Below are 20,318 nucleotides of genomic sequence, written 5' to 3'. Positions count from 1 at the left end.
CCAGGGGCCAGGACAACTGGTTCTAACCATAGAGAGTTCTTCTAGAAAAGCCAATTTCTCCTCATCTCTATGGGGTCCGTAGACACCCGAAAACCACCAAGCAGTGCTGTTTTCTTTCATAAAACAGACTGACACTGAATGATTAAGAATTTTGGAGTCTATAGCAGTAATGAGCCCTCTACGCCAGGCTATCAAGATACCTCCTCTAGTACCACTAGAAGGCAAGTAAACAAAATCCCCAAACTCTGAACCAAGACAGGAAGCAACATCCCAGTGAGAAATAGAATTCAGCTTGGTTTCTTGAATACACACAATAGTAGGCATCATACAGTTTATTAATGATTGAAGAGAATCCCTACGATGAGGGTCATTCAGACCCCTCACATTCCAAACCAGTATATCAAAATTATTCATTGTGAGATAAAATACGACCCTGTGGGATAAACCACTCTACGAAACTTGCAGCAGACCATCAGCTGGGCGAACGAGTAATTCCTCCTCAGGGATATCCCACCCAACTTTGTGCCAAGAAGATCCAGACGTGTAGCCAAACTTCCTCCCCTTGCTGGGAACTCTGCGGCTCACACTATCTGTCTAAAACTGGGATTGAAAAATGGGCAGGCTCCTGTTTCTGCGGATGATCTGGAACGCTGCGCTAGAGAATTTATGCTAAATTTTGTTCATTGTATAAATGTGGTTGAATTATATGAACCATGCAACTCATTCGTTATGTATGCATAGTTATTGACGTTGAGGCGATAATATGACATGCTCTTCTCACTGAATGTCCTCCATGTATGATTTCTAGGTGTAAATTTGTAGGGGGGCATCGTGACAATGGTTAGTAGGGGGTAAGGGTTGTGAGCCTTTGGGGCTGTGGGAAGCATGGTTGCACAGGAATGAAGTGGACTGGGCAATTTGAGGCTAGTGGTTGGGGTTTACAGTGTCTGAAGTCTTAAGGATAGAGGCTTTTGTGATGATTTTGTGGGTTGTTGTTCCTACGTGCTCTGAGGGGTCTTGAAGCTTTTTGTGATGCTTTGGTTATGAAGGTTACCAAAGTGACTATGGAAGGTACTAAGAAATGAAGAGAGACTGATTGTGACAGGCCTAACCAGAATAGACATCTCTCATTTACAGAACTGTGCCGGTGTGTACCTACATTGTTTGATTTACCAGTTCTGGGTATTGAACTTTTGGCCCACATTCCAACACATATGGTGTGCTGCACATGGAAATCATCATGCTGTGGAGTGTAAATTGGATCTTTGTAACACTGTTTAACGAAGATACTAATATCTATGTTTTTTTTGCGAAATGGCCTCTAGCTGAGTTGGTTAGGTGGTCCGAGTAGCACTCAGGTTCTAAGTTCTACTCCATGTGGGAGCAGATTTCAAGCTGGGGTTAAAAAAATCCCATCAACTGTCCCACACCAAGCATAGGTTTAAGGCCTGGCCCCGGTCGTTCTCACATGGGCTACGATGCCACTTTGTATGGGTGGGGTAGGGGTTCGGGGGGTTTTCTTGACCTATGTGAAGTCTTCTTAATACAATGCTCAGGGCTGTCTTACCACCTGTAGATCGAGTTTTTTTATGTTCACATGAAGGTTATCAATAACTTGGTTATTTTTTGTGGCCAGAAGCCTGTAGCACTGAGTATACCCATTTTTTTTGCCAGTAAATAACTTAAAAATAAAATCCGAAGTCAAATCAAAACTCCAAGTTGGCCTTCTTTGTGGTCTGGAGGTCGAGCAAAAAAGAATCACAACCTGTGATGCAAATATGCAAGTAGCAGGGATAAGACCTAAGATGCTACCAACTGGACAACTTTAAATTATTTTTATCTGTTTGAGGTGATAAGAGAAGGATGTTTACTAGCGCATGTATATACATGTTTGGTAGATTTCTCAAGGATGGTATCTCTTGCCCTTCTCTTTACTGACTTAATTGTTAATATCTTTGCAAGTTTGCATTGAATTTTAAGGTTACACCTTTTTATACAACATATTGAACTTAATAGTGTTAGTTTCCTGTCACAGGCCTAGGAAAAACAGTCTTCAGTATCCATCAGATGATGAAGATATTGAAGAAGAGGCTGACGAGGTAGTACCTGATGGAGTTGAAGAAGTGGAGCTTGCGAAAATTACACTCGAACAGAGGGAAAGGGAAATTAAGTTACTGCTTGATGATATAAGGTCTCTCACTGGAAATGGTGATAATGGGACCGATCACTGTCATTCTGCAGAAAAAGGTGATTGTTTATGGATGATCAACAGCGGGAAAGCTTCATTGGTAACCACTTTATTTCTGGAGCAATGGAACTCATCCACTTGTAGGATAATTCAAATACAATGTTTGATCAATATTGTACTGCTATCAGGTGGAAGGACTGAAAAGGGATTTCGCAAACCTACAAAAGTCTAGAATATTTGCATCATCAGCATTGAGGAAAGCACTTTCAAATGCTTCACAATCACATTTGGAGAAAGAAAAGAACAAAACCACTTCTTGTGCCATGCGGATTTCTATGAAAATTAGCAAGGTTGTATGGAGCATGCTCGCAGATGGAAACACTTTTGCAGAAGCTGAGATCAATGATATGGTGTGTGCTCAGCCTTTCTAGTTATTGTTTATTTTTAATTTCTTAGTCTTTTTGTTTGCTTCTTGTGCCTGCTTGAATGTTTCAGTTTTTGTAGTCCACTTATTATTGTTTTTCATTGAGGTTTTATCGTCATGCAAATTGCATGTTTGCCACTAGGTTGGCCCTCAAACTGGGATGCCGCTAGGAAAAAGGCCATTGAAACCCCTCCAATCAGGCCAGCTTGCCACTAGTTTGTGTAGGTGTTCAATGGTGTAAAATGTAAACATTATTTGCTGCGTGGTGGGAGAGGGTCTCTAAAAGAGTCCATAGGTGCAAGAGGAGGGGTTTCAATAGTGTCATTATCCTTGGAGCTTGGTGCTTGTGGCTCTCTCGTAATAGGGCTGTTTTTGATGGAGTGAGCCCTTCCATTAATTTGACAAAGAGGTTGTTTCTAGATGAGTTGATTAGTTGGAGTAAGGCGGGAGCGAAGCATTTAAACAGTTTGGGAATTATTGTCGCTTTAAATAGGGTCTCGTAGGGCCCGTCAGGCTTCCCCCTTGTGGGGGAGAATTGAGGGTTTGGTCTTGGTGTTGTAATTCGGTCCACTTTGGACCTTTCCTTTCTTAATATAATGATGCGCAGATCTCCTGCGCTTTCGAGAAAAAAAGAAAAAAGAAAAAATATTTTGTAAACCATAGACAGGAAAAAAAAGACAAGCTTATCCCTGTCACCTATCTGATGTGTCGAGCTCTTTTTCCCGATTCCAGTCATCATGGCCTGAGCAAGACTCGCCCATCTCCATCACTGGACCCTTCCTTCTCCCTGGCTCTGCAACTTCCCATCCCTGTGTTGATCCATGCTCCATTTAGGTGTCCTGCTGTTCCTCACTGATGGTGTCCGTGCTCTCTGCCGCCGCTACCTGCTGCAACCATCACACCACTGGGAGGACCTGAAGTTGTTTGGGCTATGGAGAGGAGCATGAGATTTTGTGCTAAAAAGCTGAGCCTCTGCATATCTGTGTGAGGGGAAGCAACCTTTCGTTGCATGCTGACCTTCAGTTCTATGGATGGTGACTGGTTGGAAGAGAAGGTTTAGGTGGGGAGGACATAGTTGGATATTGGTGGGCTGACGAGGAATTGGCTGAATGAGATTCCTGAATCACTGTGGCTGCCTGGTTTCGTGTGCGGACCCTTGGTCATATGGCTGCTTTTAGGTGGGGAGGACATAGTTTGAATATTGGTGGGCTCATGAGGATTTGGCTGAACAGGTCCCTTCACCTCTGTGGCTGTCTGTAGCTTCAATCGGGTTGGAGAGAGCGAGAGGCGTCAAGGAGGATGAACGGCGAGGATGAGAAGCAGCCGAGGATGATGTCTAGCACTCATGCCCTCCGACAGTCCAATGGAATGTTTGATGGTTGACTAACACACTTAGTGTTAAATAAGTATGCAATTATGTCTTATTTAGTGGCAAATCCACAATAACGATTCAAACTAGTGAAAAAATTGCATGGTCCATATTATTTATGGATGAATCTTCACCTATATATAAGTACCTTTCTTTGAGATCTGGAGAACTGTTCTCATTTAATAACCAATATGTGCTTCAATTTAACACTTTAAAATTGTTTGCAGGTGTATGATTTTGATCGGGATTACAAAGATATAGGCATTGCCCTGTTTACAACTAAATACTTTGTTGTGCGGAATTGCATGGTTAATGCGAAATGTGACACCTTATTGTCTGCCTGGAACACACCTCCTGGAAAGTAAGAATTACTTTTCATTTCATCTCTTTGCTTGCTTTTCAAACTGTTCTGTTTGACTTTTGATCATATCATTGAATATTCTGTGGAACATGTTTATTTTTTTATGCCACTGGATCTGTGGAACATGTTCATCAAGAGCTTTTTGTTCCTTTTCTTCATAATGTTCTGGATTCACAATGGATCCCTCTTAAAAATTTGATTTTTTTACAGAATTAACATGCTTCGTGTGGATGCCAAGCAAGGTGCTCCTAAGGATGGAAGTTCTCCACTTGAGCTCTTCCAGGTTGGTCAATTATGGTTCTGTGGCTGCCATTCAAGTATTAAATTTGGCCTTGGCAACTTCCAATGAAGTTTGTTAGCTACTAAACATTTTGTGAGCGAAAGGGCCTCTAGCCTAGCGGTTAAAGGCTTCCGAGTAGCACCTCCAAGTCCTGGGTTCGATTCCCCTCGGGAGCGAATTTTCAGGCTTGGTTAAAAAAATCCCCTCGCTGTGCCCCATCCGCTCTCGGGTTGCGATGTCTTGTGCGTCACCCTCCGGTTGGGCCGTTGCAGAGTGGACAGTTGACGCCGGCCCGTTAGTGATGGAGGGCCAGAGTTCGGGGATTTTTCTCGGCCGGAACCATTGTTTCGGTCTCTTCTTATATTGAATACCGGGAGGGCGGTCTTTTCCCTCCCCGGCCGAGTTTACTAAACATTTTGTGGGTGTTAGCTGGCAATCAGGTGCACACCCTCATTCTCTCTTTCTCTCTCATACACACACTTGAGTTGGATTAGTGAAGAGAGAACAGAGATAGCACGAACACACTGGAGTGCTGCTGCTGCTGAACTGGTTTTCAGCTAGTCCATTCAATTGGATATGTACATGTTCTACTCCAGTACAAGGTGATGTTTCACCAACTACAAGTACACCTACTACTACTATGGCAGTATGGCTATACGGCTATACCAGCCATACTACCAACTACAAGGCCATACCAGCCATACATATCAGCCCTCTGTCAATGGCCAGGGGCTGAGGGCAGTACAGAAGACAGTAACGGGTAGGAAGCAAGAGCTGACCAGATTATACTAACAGTGGAGACGTTAGTGCAAGAAAACATATAGCATATTTGTAGGGATGTCTATGGTCAGGTGGTAGACATGAGGAGTGGCAATAGATGGAAGTGAAAGGAAAAAAGGTCTAGAAAAGACCCAGTACAAAGGTGCCAAGAAAGCACTCAAGGAAAAAAGGAAAAACAAAAACAAGCTACAGCCAAACCTGCCGAAGAGCAGCGGCCCCACCAAGGCCCCATAACAAGGCCTCATCATGGATGGACAGCAAAATTGCGTGGATGTTTGGGGAAACATTGTCAAACACACACGCATATCTATGCTTCCAAATCTGCCAAGCTACTAAAATTACAGGATCAAAGTCCAAACGTTACTAAATTTCAGCTGTATGTCTGAATTTTTTTCTCTGCCAAGGTTTATTGCTTGAATCAGTCTCAATAACTGAAAAATAGTGCTGGTGTACTGTGGGTCTTGAATCTTGATAATGTCTAGGCCTTATGTGCACCTGTTGCATGCTCATAAATTCTGTGCATAGACTATTATGCATATTTGCTTAAGCTAACCAAGCTAGGTTATGGTCTTTGTGGAAACTATTTTATGCATGTTTTGGATTCTCATGGCGCTGTGGAGTGAGGAATTGAAGATCCAAAGTAAGGTTATAGAGTACCCAATGGGGGATTTTTCATGAAATTGTTAGATCATCTTATAATTTTTGTAGTTTGTTTATGTGCTACCTTTTGACTGGTCTTATCATGAATCACCATGTAGTGGTTTTGCTTTATTCATTTAATTTTGTTCTCCAGCTGGAGAGCTGCACATCATTATATTAAGAAGAGAGAACACAGCCCCAAAATGGGACGATACAAGTACATGAACATGGGACTGACATTTTACGGTGGCCAGAACCGAACATACAAGAACTTATCCATTACTAAAACAAAGACAAACCACTAGATCTTGGCCAGATCCCTGCTAAACCCGTAGCCCCGGCAAGACACCAATTCCTTGCGTCATCCTTGATGTCCTAGAGCACCTTCGAGATGTTCGACATGCCATCATCAAACACACAAAAAAAAATCGATGTTTATATAACCACCAAGCCACCAAAATAACCACCGAGTTAGAGTTAAACCCAGTCTGGAGGGAGCTATTAGAAGAGCTGAAGAAGAAATTATTGTATGGAAGTTCGCGGGGGCCAAACACCTTGCCCTTATTACAGCTCCCATTCCAGGTGTCCCTCAGGGATCTGGTAGAGGGATCAGTCGCTAGCTCCATAAAGGAAGTTTTTTTGTGTCTGGGGCTGGACTGGTGCGTTGGGTTTGTGGTTGTGGTGACCTTTTAGGTAGTCATCTTGTTTTGTTGTGGCCGGATGGCCATGATTATTTTTTCTTCTTCTTTCTTTCTTTCTTTTATTTTTTGTGTTTGTATTTGGTCTATTTTTAGACCCTCCTTTTCTTAATTCAATGATACGCAGCTCTCCTGCGTGTTCGAAAAAAAAGTTAAATCCCTTTTGCTGCAATTTGGGGGTGTTCTTCTCTGCTTGAAGCCACCAATCCTGAAAGTTGACGTCCCCAGGTATCAGGCAGAGCTGCTGCAAGTTTATTAAAGAGAGGACCTCAAACCAGACCTGCCTAGAAAAGGCACAAGCCGCTAACAGGTGCTGAACTGTTTCCTCATCTTGATCACAAAACACGCAAGTTTGGGGTGGTCAAGCCCTCTTCTTGCCAACTGATCCGTGGTCCAGCACCTATTAAGACTTGCAAGCCAGATGAAATACTTGTATCTCGGAGGTGCCCAAGACTTACACACCCTATTAGCCGGTTCAAAGCCCACCGACCCGATGAAAAACCTTTCATAAGCCGACTTAGAGGAAAAACACCCAGATGCTGAGGGGGTCCATAGGTGCACATCCTGAACTTCTAGAGTAAGATTTACGTTAGCTAGAATGTCCCAAAGATGCAAATATTCCAGCAGCGCCTGAACATCGGGGCCACCTCTTATATCACTCTCACCCACTAGTGATTGTTTAGAGCCTCTTGCACAGTTCTTCTCTTTTGAATTGCGCTAGGAATAAGTCTGATCAGAGAAGGCACCAAGTCTGGTAGAGCTTGGCCATGAAGCTATTTATCGAACCAAAACTTGTGCAAGCCCCGTTTCCTACCACATATACTGAAACAACGAAAAGAGCTGCTGCATTGGGGTTAACTTGGATGTCAAAACTTGTCAAACAATTATTAAGAAGTTTATGAGGGAGGATGGTGGTGACGGGAAGGAGATTCCCATTACCCTCAATAATGGACGAGAGAGTAACTGGAAGGGGGGAGAAAGTCGAAAGTATACCCGCGTCGGATGCCATGTGACTGGTGGAGCTTGTTGGTCCTGTTGGAAGATGAACTGTTGTATTGATAATAGATGGGGTTACAGTATATAGAGACACAGGAAACCCTAACCCTAATGGGCCGGCAGCCCAACAGTGGTGCCGGCCCACACACACTCACACACACATAGTCTAACATCCCCCCACAGTCGCAACGGGGGCACCACACACGATGAGACTGGAGTAGAGGCCGAAGGTAGTAGCCGACGGGTTGAAATCCCCCCGCAGTCGCAGCGTCGTGATGGTGCGAATGTTGCGGCTGGAGTAGAGAACGGTGTGTGCTCCAAGAAGACGATAGCCCCTAGATGCCGAGGTAGCCGAAGTCGAGGTGGTCGCGGTCGGAAGACGCGCAGCAAAAGTCTGATCTTCGGGAGGGGTCGACGTTCGAGCGTCAACAGTCGGCAGGGCGACACAACAAAAGGGCACCAGCAGGCCGACCTTCCTGCTTCTTCGATCGTCCAGGCGTCAAGGAGACTCGCCAGGGAGGCCGACGGCAGCGCACGCGTCTGCGCCGGTCAGGGTGTCCGCGCCCGCTGCAGAGTAGAAGGGGTATCGGTGGATCCGGCCGGGAAGGCCACGGCAGCGACGAATCCAGCCATGAAGACGGCGATCCGGCCAAAGGGATGGCAGATCTAGCCGAGAAGGCCGCAGCAACGTGGATCCGGCCGGGGAGGCCGCGGCAGCGACGGAACCAACGATGACGACGATGAAGGGGGAGGGCGACGGGGCGGGTCCAGCCGAGCAGGGGCCTGCGCCGGACCTGGCAAGGGGTGTTGGCAGCACCGGCGACGGGAGAAGTTCGAAGGGTGGTGCTACTGGGTGCTGCTGGTCGAGGTGATCGACACTAGGCGCGCGAATCTAGCGACGCAGACACAAGGGCGCGCGGATCCGGTGGCGACGACTTGGGAGGCCGGGAAGGGGAGGGCCGCGCCCACGTCCAGTGAGGCGGCATGCGTGCAACCAGGGAAGGGGAGGGGCTGGCCGAAAGGGGAGGGGCTGGCCGACATGAGGGAAAGGGGAGGGCAGCGGACCGACTGCGGCGGCTTGGGGGCGCCGCGCCAGGGAGGGTCGCCGGCAGGGGCCGCGCAGCAGGGGGAGCCGGACGAGCAGGAGCTGGAGTGGAGGAGCTCGGGCGTCGAGCGAGGGAGAGTAGGAGAGAGCGCGCGAGCAGAGGGGCTGCTCCGGCGCGCCATGGGGAACCGCGCCGCCGGGAGAGGCCGCAACCGCTGGGGAGGGGCTGCGCAGGGGGCGCGGACGCCGGAGAGGGGGGAAGAGGGCTGGCCGCAAGGGAGCCGGGCGGGTGGAGGAGAAGAAGCCGCAGAACCGGGCAACGCGCGGAGCTTCCGCCGGGCCGTTGCCCGCGTCGGGGCCGGGGTGGGCGCGCCCGCGCAAGGGACACGCGCACCCGCGCCGCGCGCCGTCGGAGCCGGGGGCTGCCGCGCCGAGGCTGGGCAGCCACGCCCGCAGCTCCCGAGCCTTCTCCTCCGTCATCACCCCCACGAACGGCCTCCGCGACGCCTCGTCCTGCGCCCCCGCCGCCGCCGGGGCCGGGGCCTCCAGGTAGTCGGCCAAGGGAGCTTGAGGGAGACCGACGACCATGGCTGGGACGAACGGAGGAGCTGCTCTGCCTGCTTCGTCGAGGGGAGGAGAGGAGCGGCTGGAGGGAGACCGTGCTCCCTGGAGGAGCTGCTCGCAGGGGAGGTGCCATGGGAGAGATGGTGTACGGTGGCTGGATGGAGGTGGGAGGCCGCCCCCGGGAGGGAAGGCAGGGCCTCCCGGGGGCAGCGATAGCAGGTGGCGGCTGTGGGGTGGGAGGAAGCCGACGACGGCTGCAGTGGGAGGTGGGAGAAAAAAAACCCTAAACCTAATCCTCTGATACCATGTTGGAAGATGAACTGTTGTATTGATAATAGATGGGGTTACAATATATAGAGACACAGGAAACCCTAACCCTAATGGGCCGGCAGCCCAACAGTGGTGCCGGCCCACACACACTCACACACACATAGTCTAACAGGTCCCATCCTTGCGAGTAGCGACAGAGATGGATGGATGGGTGTAGGAGGGATGCCCCACTGACCAGCCCATTGGCCGGGAGGACCGGCGACTTAGCACAACAGCTGGTAGGGTGTCTGACTGTCTGGGGACGCGGAGGTGTTGGAGTCTGTGGACCTGACCATATGTAGATGGCGTTGGTCCATGGATTCTAGTAGGTGTAGCCGATGGGAGGGGGGAGCTTCCAATGGTGTTGGCGCCGCCCCCTGAAGCACCCTGTGCACCATGGATGGAAGAGGTGGTGTCCTTGTTGTAGCGCTTGCAACCGCGTATGCCACATGGTTGCTGTTGTTGCTGCTGTGGAAGTCGTGGAGGCTGCTATTGAGGGGGTTTGGTCGGTGGTTTGGAGCTACCCCCAAGGTTGTGCACTCCAGCAGTGGCTTTCAAAATAGTGCTCTCAAACTCATTCCGATGGAGAATGACACCTGGGCCCCGCTTGTCATTGACTTTCTCGTCCAAAACACGGTGAATCAGGGAAGAATCACGGTTGAGGCCTCCCTCAAGTCTTGGTCGCAACATGGGGAGTCGCACACATGGGTGTGGAAGGGCCGAGTGGGAGAGGCATGGACAGAAACAGAAGAAACTGTCATTTGCGGGCTTGGCCTAGAGCCCTAGGAATGAGGGCCAGAGGGAGGCTTTGGGTGTCCATCCAGCTTTGAGGGCTCTATTAGTAGGGGCCCTGCTGGAGTTGTGTTTTCGTTTGAGCACACATATTTAGCTATGGGTGCTCAAGTAAGGGCCCTGCTGGAGTTGCTGGACATATCATGCAATTCTGAAATGCAGTGATATTGAAAGATTGAGCTACGCAGAGTAATGTGTATACTCTTTTCATGAGGAAAGTATATGGTGGAACAAGTTTGAAAAACTAATATTCTGACCCATGAATGGAACTGGGTCATGCAAAAAAGCAAGTCACATAGATTGGCAGCTTTCTTGACCTTTCTTGGTTGGGGCTCCGATTGAGCTTCTTAATATAATACCGTGGGGGCGGTCTTTCCCCTACTGGCCGAGTTTTTTAAATAGCATTTCTACATGGAATGACGTGTTCTTTTGGACACAGGAAGGATCCGTACAGCCCAACTTTGGAATTTGACCACTCACATATTATATATTTCGAGGGGATGATCCGATGATGACCAAATTCTTTGTAAACATATTTGTAGACACAAATGAAGCTAGAATATTATGAGGTTTATTTGCTGGTACTAATATTTTCGTGGCGAGTCTAAACATTTATAAAGATATATGTACATTTTTTTCGCTTGCACACTTCCTGCGTAGCAGTTTTTTTATGCAAATGGGTCATTTAATAATGGAGGTGATCTAAATATTTCATGATTCTACTTACATTGTCACTGTCTAGTCCCTACACTCTTGCTTTACTAGCTCCGTTATTTTTTGATATTAACTCAAGTTTTTTCAGGTGGAGATCTACCCACTGAGAATATATCTATCTGAAGCAATGTATAGAATGATGTGGGATTACTTCTTCCCTGAAGAAGACGATTCACAACGAAGACAGGTAAGCTGCAAGTCCCAGTTCAGTTTGGCTTCTACTAGCTTGTACTTGACTTCTAATGTGATGGGAGCCAATCGGACAAGCCTTCTTGTGAGGATCCCGTTTCTGCCGTCTATCTGTTTGAAAAGTGATGGCTTTTGAAATGAGCTTCTCAAAGACGACCTTCTCCGATTTCTTCCTGATACATTATTGAGCCAAGCAGAAACAAGAAGCCACCAAAACAATTCTGTCCTACATCCTTATTTCTGACTTTTTTCTTGGGGGGTGGGGGAGAAAAGGAAGTTTGGAGAGTTTCAACATCAACCGGGCCTAGAAGAACAAGAAGGCTCTCTTCTGGTGTCGATGCTGTTACTTCTAGCAGCTATTCTGTCAGAGATCATGAACTTCCTGGGAAATCAAGTACAACTGTATCTACATCAACAAATGTTTCAAGTTGGCAAGGTATACTCAGCGATAACTCACAGGTGAGTCAACTGGAACAATATAAGTAAATAGATGAGTTAAACATATGCACAATTTGTTCTTTGCATATGCATATACCATTTTTTGGGTATTGCATGTTTGTAGTGATCTTTTGTTACTGTGATCCCGCCTTCTGGAATTACAATGATTCCACCAGGTACTTGATGACTTCTGAATTTTTTGCATTACAAGCTAAGGTGTTTGGATTTGGAAAGGAAACTGTACATTATAAAATCAGATCGCATCGGGAATAAAGAAGTTACTAGTTCTGGTTGAGGAGTGGAGTCTGGGTGCGGGTAGTGGGGAGGGAAATGTCAAACCCAGGTTCGATACCCTGTACTGTGCGGAACTGTAAGAAGGTTAAATGTCCACAAATATTCATATATTCATTGTTCACTAGCTCATTTGATCACAGTAGCTGTTTTTCTACATGCATTTACTGAACCGAGCAGGAATCAACCCTTACTATTCCTTGGCCTTTGAATCACACGTCTATTCTGCCAATCACCTGTCTACATAGCCATGTCCATTCAGCAGAAAGGTGTGTGTATGTTGTTTTCCTTGTTAGTCAACTTCAGCTGAAAAAAGACTGAACGCCAATTCAATTGCTATATGTGGAGAACACTCTCCATAAAGGAACAAATGCAGCTTCTGGCAACGTACTTGACACCCAATATTAAGCAGTCCTGACCTGAATAATGGCCATTGCTCATTGGTAATGGGCTATGCCTCATGTTAAAAACAGCTATATTTTCTGTTCTTTCTGTATCTAATACTGTGCTTAGGCACTCCCAAGTTTTTTACCCTTATTGGCCTCTGATTCACACAACTATTCTGCCAACTACATATATAGCACAATGTCTGTTCATCGAGATGTGCTTATAATTTTCTCTAGGGTGTCATAGAGAGTTGTTTTTTCAATAAAAGAATGATATGAGAGGTAGGTATACTACCTCCAGTCATAAATACAGGCAGATCCTGTACCGTAGGCTCCCACATGAGGGCTTGTTCGGTTTGAAGGGGTTTAAGGGGGATTGGAGGGGATTAAATCCCCTCCTATTTAAATTTGTATAGAAGGGGATTGAATCCCCTCCAATCCCCATCAATCCACTCCTAACCGAACAAGCCCTGAGTGGGAGCTGGGGAACAGATAAACCGAGGCTAATCTTCCCCTGGCAAATGCGGGAAGGCTGTTCTGAATCCGCAACCAGGTGATTCGGTGAGACAAGTCTCAGCAATGCACCAGGTCTGCCCTCCCAGTCATAAATACAGGATTGGACTGAAATCAGCTCAAACTTTTAAAATCGTGACCACAAGGGTTTTCAAAATATTTAGTTTGTGAACATAAAATTCATATATAGATTTGTCTTGTAACATACTTTCTTAAATCTTAATCTCATATTTATTGGATTTTATATTATAGTAGAAAAATAGTGGTCAAGGTTGTACCTTGAGAACTGTAGAAGTAAACAGTGATCATTATTTGAGTAATCTTCTATTCTATAGCATAATCACCGAAAATGGGTACGCGGAGCCATTTTCGACGCCGCCGTGTAAAAAAATTCTCATGAGTAGCGTAACCCTGCCGTTGACCTGGGATCTTTGTGACTGTGGTCTTGAGTTTGTCCTGTTTTTCTCTCATGTATTCTATATACAGTGCCCATTGGGCCTCAATACAACCATAAAATTCAGTACCTAACATCGTAACATGGTATCACAGGTCTAGTTTATGATTCAGCTGCCACCCTAGTTCATCAATGCACTGGTCGCCACAACCCCCTAGTATAAACGAAGTTCTGTTAATGTTTAATCTACATGCAGGTGTCAAAGTTTCAGAGTATAAAAGCAAATATGGTATGTGGTTCGCATCAAGAGTTGCACCGGTCGTCTTCATTTGAAAGGAATTGGGAAGAAAGCGCTGCAGAAAGTGTTGCAAGTAATGATGTGGTATCACTCCTGAATTCTTCAATTGTTTCTTCAAAAGTAGATGCTAGCAATTCTGTCTTAGAGAACCCTGTTGTGGGAAGTGAGATGTGGAGAAGTAAAACGAAAGATTCTAAGCCTGCCAAGTCTGGACGTCTATCTCACGAAGAAAAGAAGCTTGGGAAGTCTAATGATGAAAAGAAGACAAAACCTCGGAAGTCAATGGAATTTCATAACATCAAGATTGGCAAGGTATTATCTTTATTACTGCATCCAGTGGTCCTATAACAATTCATTCAGATTGTCTTAAATGCTGCTGATGTTCTAGGTTGAACTTCTTGTTACATACGAGGGATCAAGGCTTGCTATTAATGACCTAAGGTTGCTTATGGATACTTTCCACAAGGCAGAATTTACTGGTACATGGAGGCGACTATTCTCTAGAGTCAAAAAACATATCATCTGGGGAGTTTTGAAGTCGGTAACCGGAATGCAGGCAAGTGCTCTGTGTGGGCACGGATTTTGTTATTACAAAATCTTTGCGCACAATGCTTAGATCCACATTATCACTTTATATATGTCAAAAGCACTTGTTCTGTACTTCTGTTAAGATTGTTGGTTCGACAACCTAAGTGGTAATTTCCATGTGGGTTTTCTCTTTCTGCAACTTTACTGGGCCTGTCTCTGAAAAATTATCCTTGCCTCTTAACTGTGTAATGCTTCTTGTGCTAACATCTAAATCTCTGCTGTTTCATGTTATTTTAGTCGATACTCAGTAGTCTTAAGAGTTACTGAAATCACATGGTACCTTCTCTGTTTGAAAAATCTAGACAACATAACTACTATTTTTGGTTATATTATTCCAAACTGTCTGGTGGTTTTGTTCATACCAGCGTTCTTCAGGTTTTTAGGGAAAACCCTTCCCCAATAATTACTTCAGAAAGGGTAACTAATGGTGTCAATTTTGAGCAGGGGAAGAAGTTTAGCAACCATAGGGAAACACTTGAGGGTTCTATTCCTGAAAATGATCTTAACTTGAGTGACAGTGATGTTGGTCAACCTGGAAGACATGATCAATTAACAGCTTCATGGTTGAAGAGGCCAGGCGATGGTGCAGGTGATGGATTTGTCACGTCAATTAGGGGGCTTTTCAATACACAGCGCCGTAAAGCGAAGGCCTTTGTGATTCGGACAATGCGCGGTGAAGGGCATAATGACGAATATCAAGACGAATGGAGCGAGAGCGATGGTGAATACCCTTTTGCGAGGCAGCTTACAATTACAAAGGCCAAGAAGCTCATACGAAGGAAGTTCCGTCCAAGGGTGCAAAAGAACCCAGGTACAATTCCTGCCATGCTGATACTTTGTATCACTTCTCTAGCACAATTGCAAATTCCACTCTGTAGGACTGGCCATATTTTCCCTTGCTCTTTAGGTCTGTCGATGCAAGATTCACTCCCATCTAGTCCGCGGGAAACAACTCCATATCAAAGTGACTCCTCCAGGTCATCTTACGAGGACTTCCATGAGCAGTAAAACAATCTGGTGATGCTGCTTTCAGCTTCTACATTTGGTCGATAAGATGCAGCCATTTATATTGGTTATAGTAGGGTGTATGTATATAGTAGGATGTACCATCAAAATCCAATGTATCATGTATAGTGGTTAGGCAATACTCCGTAATTATGTGCTTGTAAGTTAATAAGAGGCCAGCTCGTACTCCTAGAAAACAAAACCCGTGATCTATGGCATGGGGCATTCTCATTCCCTTGTACTTCAGGACTAGTATGGATTGTAAATTCAACGGTGAAGGTGTTGCAACATTTATTCAGTAAAGTATCCTTGTTGAAGAATTTGTAAAAACTATGGCAGAAACAATAGGGAAGGAGCAAGTGACTAGGTGCCTAGGTGTATTATGATTCTTTTGCTGACTAGTTGGAAGTTAGAAATGCATTGCTCCACGTCAAAAAGAAATGCGTGGCAGACAAGGTTGTTGCTTAACAGATCGGTGAGCTATGAAATGCTATCTGTTCACGTGTCTAGAGTCTAAAAGATTCAGCGTATTTATGCATCATCAATATGCTCATTGCAAGTTCTATTTGATATTAAAGTTTTGATGTTTGATTATCGACATAAAATATCAACTAAAATACTATTTGCTAGTGTTTATAAATATAGTTCAAACGATGCAACGTGAATTTGGACAAAGATAAAATGAGGAATCCAAATGGTCAACACCTTTAAAAAGATATTTAAAGACACTGAAATTCTACAAGACAATGTGTGAAGAAACAAAAAACATAATACCCAACATCATCTTACTTGTCTAGAGAAGCATCTGATATGAGCCTTACTATACTAAAGGGCTATAAAAAAGAGTACATAAGATATTCTAAGTGTGCACCAACGAAACATTAGATATGCCACAACGTGTTTTGAGAAATTCATAAGACGTCGAACATGAGTGTGCCTGTACAAGATACTCGGAGAGGTAGCATGACTGCATGACAACCCAAGATAGGCTATAACACATCAGGCGTGTACGATGTAACGCTGATCAAAGCACCAGACTCCCATACTCAAACGATCTATAACGACTAGCTGATGTGTATGCATTGAATATGTCTAGTGACAATGTATAATTCTTCTGTTATTTACAATGAGTAATTTTGGACTTAGGGGCCATATATACCATTTAACCAACCATATGAGAGGTATGGGAGCTAAAAACATACCAAGAGAGTTGATGTTCATGTTTATTAGCTCTAGATAATACTCAAAAATCATTCAGTAATTAGCATATGTGCTTTGCGAAGATATTAGGTTAGTTAAACCACTCTACAGCACATGTTGTATGTTTTACCTAGTGACTATAAGTGAGAAACAAACACCTCTCTTCGTGCTTGTGTGCACCATTGCAATAAGTTGCACTAAAGGGGCTTGTATATCTTGCGAGATCACACCAATCGTGTTTGTAGTGTTGGTCGTCGCCGTGTATCGGAGAAAACGAGGCCCATGATGTTTCAGCCAAAAACTCAATATTAAAAATGGTAGAGAGCGCTCGAAAGAGGCCACATCGAAGAGACAGAGACTCACTTGTGCATAGGAAATAACCGAGGCTATCCATGGAATTACCAACTGGGAGCTTAACCCTCATGTGGGCTTCCCTTATATGAGGGCTCCAATGATGGTTGGGGAAAGCTTACGCACTTTCCCATACCTTGGCAAAAATATTGGTATCTCGAGAGAAGTTTGTATCTTTATCATATTTAATCTTCCACATTTATATTATGCTACCTTGATTATATGCTTTATCTAAGTTTTAAATCTAGGTTGCATAACTCTTTACATTAGAGATAGCAACACTTAGTCAAAACCATAGTGTATATAAGATGGTTTATGTATTGCATAGATTTTGACTAGAATAAAAACAAAGGGCATAGTTTAGAGAGAAATGAAATTATCTAATTCACCCCTCTCTTAAGCATCATCATTTCTTTCAATTGGTATCAGAGGCGGTGACTCATTTGAAAATTTTGGCTTAACCACCGTTGAGACGACACTACTTAGAGAGGAACGAATGAATATTTCTAGGCCACCTTAATTTGATGGCACCAACTTCTCTTACTATAGTTCTAGATTAACTTACTATCTAGAAATTGTTGATATATGTGTTTAGAGAGTCATTCATGATAAGATGAAACCCCTAAAAATAATTCTAAAAACTATCGAAGAGTGATGAAAAGGAAATGCATCTAAATACTAGAGCTAAAAATTGTTTGTTTGAATATCTTAGTATAAAATTTTAACCAAATATTTACTCTTACAAAGGCCAACAAAATTAGGTTAAAATTACCTAGCTCTATGACGACACACGCAATATAGAAAGAAATGATCTTGTTAAAGATATGTATTCTCGTTTAAATCCTGGCTTAACAAAGTGAAAGTTGCCTAGAGGGGGGTGAATAGGCAAGTTAAAACTTTTTCAACAAAAACTAGAAGCAAACTGGGTAAACCTGAATTGATCTTGAAATTCACCTAGTTAACTTTGGAAATGAGATGTTCTAAATAATCCACAGGGTTCAAAGTAGTAGATCTGAGAAGGGCACTTCTCAAAATCCACACACCAAAAAGATATAAACAATCTTTCACGGAATGGTGAGAGAACGAAGAACACAAACAAACACAATGAGCAAGAACACAAGAGACACAAGATTTATCCCGAGGTTCGGTCACACCACCAAGGTGCCCTACTTCCTCGTTGAGGCGCCCACAAAGAGCCGGGTCTCTTTCAACCCTAATCCTCCCTTTGCCGACCACAAAGGTCAAGCCCACACAATAATCTTTGCTCAAATGAGCGGGTAATACAAACTTTCTTGTGGTCTTCCACAAGATTTGGAGACTCACAAGAGACACCTAGTCGTCTAGGAGCTAGAAGCTCCAAGAGTAATGAATCCACAAAGAACTCGATGTAGTACCAAAGCTCGAATCAAGAAGAGCAAGAGAGATTTGGAGATGAAGCACAAAAACCGCAGCTCTCAAACTCACTCAAAGATTTCTCTCCAAAGATTTGAAATGGGAGAGGCAAGAGGTGTGTGAGAGAGAGTGGGAGGTGTTTCTCAGGTTAGAAATGGAGTCCAAGTCGTGCTCTTCTGTGGAGGAGAGAGGTGGGAGTGAGTATATATAGGTGGGGCTCCAAAACTAGCCGTTTTTTACTTTTCTGCCCAAAAACCGGTTGAACCGGTCCCAAAACCGGTTGAACCGGTTTTTCAAAAAGTTGCGCACAGCTTTTTGGCTGACACAGCAGACTGGCAGAAAAAAAGTGAACAGTGCAAAAACCGGTTGAACCTGTTTTAAAACCGGTTGAACCTGTTTCCACCAGACAAAAACCGGTTGAGTGTCCGGTTGAGTGTCCGGCTGAACCAGTATTTTCAAAAAGGTGAACAGTGCAAAAACCGGTTGAACCTGTTTTAAAACCGGTTGAACCTGTTTTTCCAAAAAGCAATTTTGGCCAAGATAGACTTAAAAAGGTTGTACTACATACTTTCACTAAGGATTAACAAGGGTAAAATGGAAGTTTTAGATCAAGGATTTTGAGCTTTAGTACCAACACCAACCTTCTTTTTGGATCCCCCTTGATAGTACGACGATTCCTATACTCAAGTTAAATAAAATATAATTAAGTAAACTCCTTGAGTCATTGGTGTCTCAAGTGTGATTTCTCCATGATGTTGCTTCATAAGGATCACAAACATCTTTGTCTCACCTTTTGAAGCAAACACAAATCGAGCCTGTGACTTGTGCCATTTCACCATATATGAGTTCAAATCATGGCTTCAAGTCACCTTACTGATGCATCAACATGTTGTAACTCTTCATAGCTGATTAGTTCATCGACTTAGTGCAAGTACTCTCTTCTTCACCTTAGCCATGGTACCTCGGTCTACAAGCCGTCGCTTGGCCTTCACCTTCGCTTAGTTCCTCGAAGCCCTTTCCTTGCTATCTTCACCCTATCAAACCATTCTTGAGTCACATCCTATTGAGCATCCATTGAGAGAATCATTTCTTCAATATTGTGAACCTTGCTTGAATGTCATCTAGATATAACTGCTAAGATCAATCAAGCTCTAGTTTGATTCTCATATATACATATATGGACTAATAGTAATATGGTCAAGCCAATTCACGATTCCTCATATCTTATTCACTTTGGCTTGACCAATCCTCTTAATCACTTCAACCTCTATTATGATCATATTTATGCATAGTGATTTCTCAGGACTTGTCCATATATTCAAACCAATATAGAGACCATATTATATCCATTTGCATTGTCTCACTGGTTATTTGACCTTGTGTTGAACCTTGTTCACTGATCATTATACACTATTCAAGTATGTTCATCATACTGAATTTCCTGTTCAACACTTAGCAAACTTGTTAGACCTTTAAATGTGTTGTTATCTAAATCACCAAAACTCACAAAAGGGATGAATGCACTTTCAATCTCCCCCTTTTTGGTGATTGATGACAACACATTTAAAGCTTACATAAGATTTGATAAATAAGATTTTGAATCCTATGATATAGTTTCCTCCCCCTAAATATGTGCATTTCAGAAAATACCAATTTTGTACTCAAATGCCAAAACCACATATTTGGGTCAAAGAGTGAAGACAACATATATCATACTATTCATAGGGTGCTTTGTGTCATAAATAAACGTGATGCTCATGACATATTATGCACTCATCAATTTCCTTCATCTTATGTTTTACTTATGATTCAACCCCCCTTTTGTCAATTATTTCTCCCCCTTTTCAAAAGTCTTCTTACACTTAGTTACATAAGACTAAAGGTAAGCTTTAATGCACAATTTCTCCCCCTTTGTCATAAATCTCCAAAAAATATAAAGAATATAAAGGGTAGAAATTATGATTAATCAAGATTTGAACACACTATCATGAAAAGGGTCCTTATATGGCACAAAGGTAATGGAGAAGTGTCATAAGTGATGTACCTTTGCGTTTTACCTTTTCAAAGGGGTGTTCCACACTTGTGTTGTATTTAGAGTTCATTTTGCAATCTCT

General features: G+C 43.9%; 1 protein-coding gene across 6 annotated transcripts in view; it reads left to right on the top strand.

The window, feature by feature from the left end:
- Positions 1 to 15,727, top strand: part of LOC100274014 (uncharacterized) — a 45,461-nt gene extending 29,734 nt beyond the window's left edge. For 5 of the 6 annotated variants that reach the window (XM_035965033.1, XM_035965035.1, XM_035965037.1 and 2 more), the window contains exons 14-23: positions 2,036 to 2,288; positions 2,377 to 2,598; positions 4,209 to 4,342; positions 4,553 to 4,625; positions 11,248 to 11,346; positions 11,622 to 11,807; positions 13,627 to 13,980; positions 14,057 to 14,224; positions 14,701 to 15,067; positions 15,164 to 15,727. In XM_035965033.1, the coding sequence (XP_035820926.1) occupies positions 2,036 to 2,288; positions 2,377 to 2,598; positions 4,209 to 4,342; positions 4,553 to 4,625; positions 11,248 to 11,346; positions 11,622 to 11,807; positions 13,627 to 13,980; positions 14,057 to 14,224; positions 14,701 to 15,067; positions 15,164 to 15,264 (1,957 nt within the window). In that variant the 3' untranslated portion in view covers positions 15,265 to 15,727. The remainder of the gene's footprint in view (positions 1 to 2,035; positions 2,289 to 2,376; positions 2,599 to 4,208; positions 4,343 to 4,552; positions 4,626 to 11,247; positions 11,347 to 11,621; positions 11,808 to 13,626; positions 13,981 to 14,056; positions 14,225 to 14,700; positions 15,068 to 15,163) is intronic. The other variant, NM_001148399.2, reaches the window with a different exon arrangement.
- The last annotated feature ends 4,591 nt before the right edge of the window (positions 15,728 to 20,318 follow it).

This window comes from Zea mays, chromosome 1 (genome assembly GCF_902167145.1).
Source record: "Zea mays cultivar B73 chromosome 1, Zm-B73-REFERENCE-NAM-5.0, whole genome shotgun sequence".
NCBI lineage: Eukaryota > Viridiplantae > Streptophyta > Magnoliopsida > Poales > Poaceae > Zea > Zea mays.
This window is presented reverse-complemented; position numbering and strand designations above follow the sequence as displayed.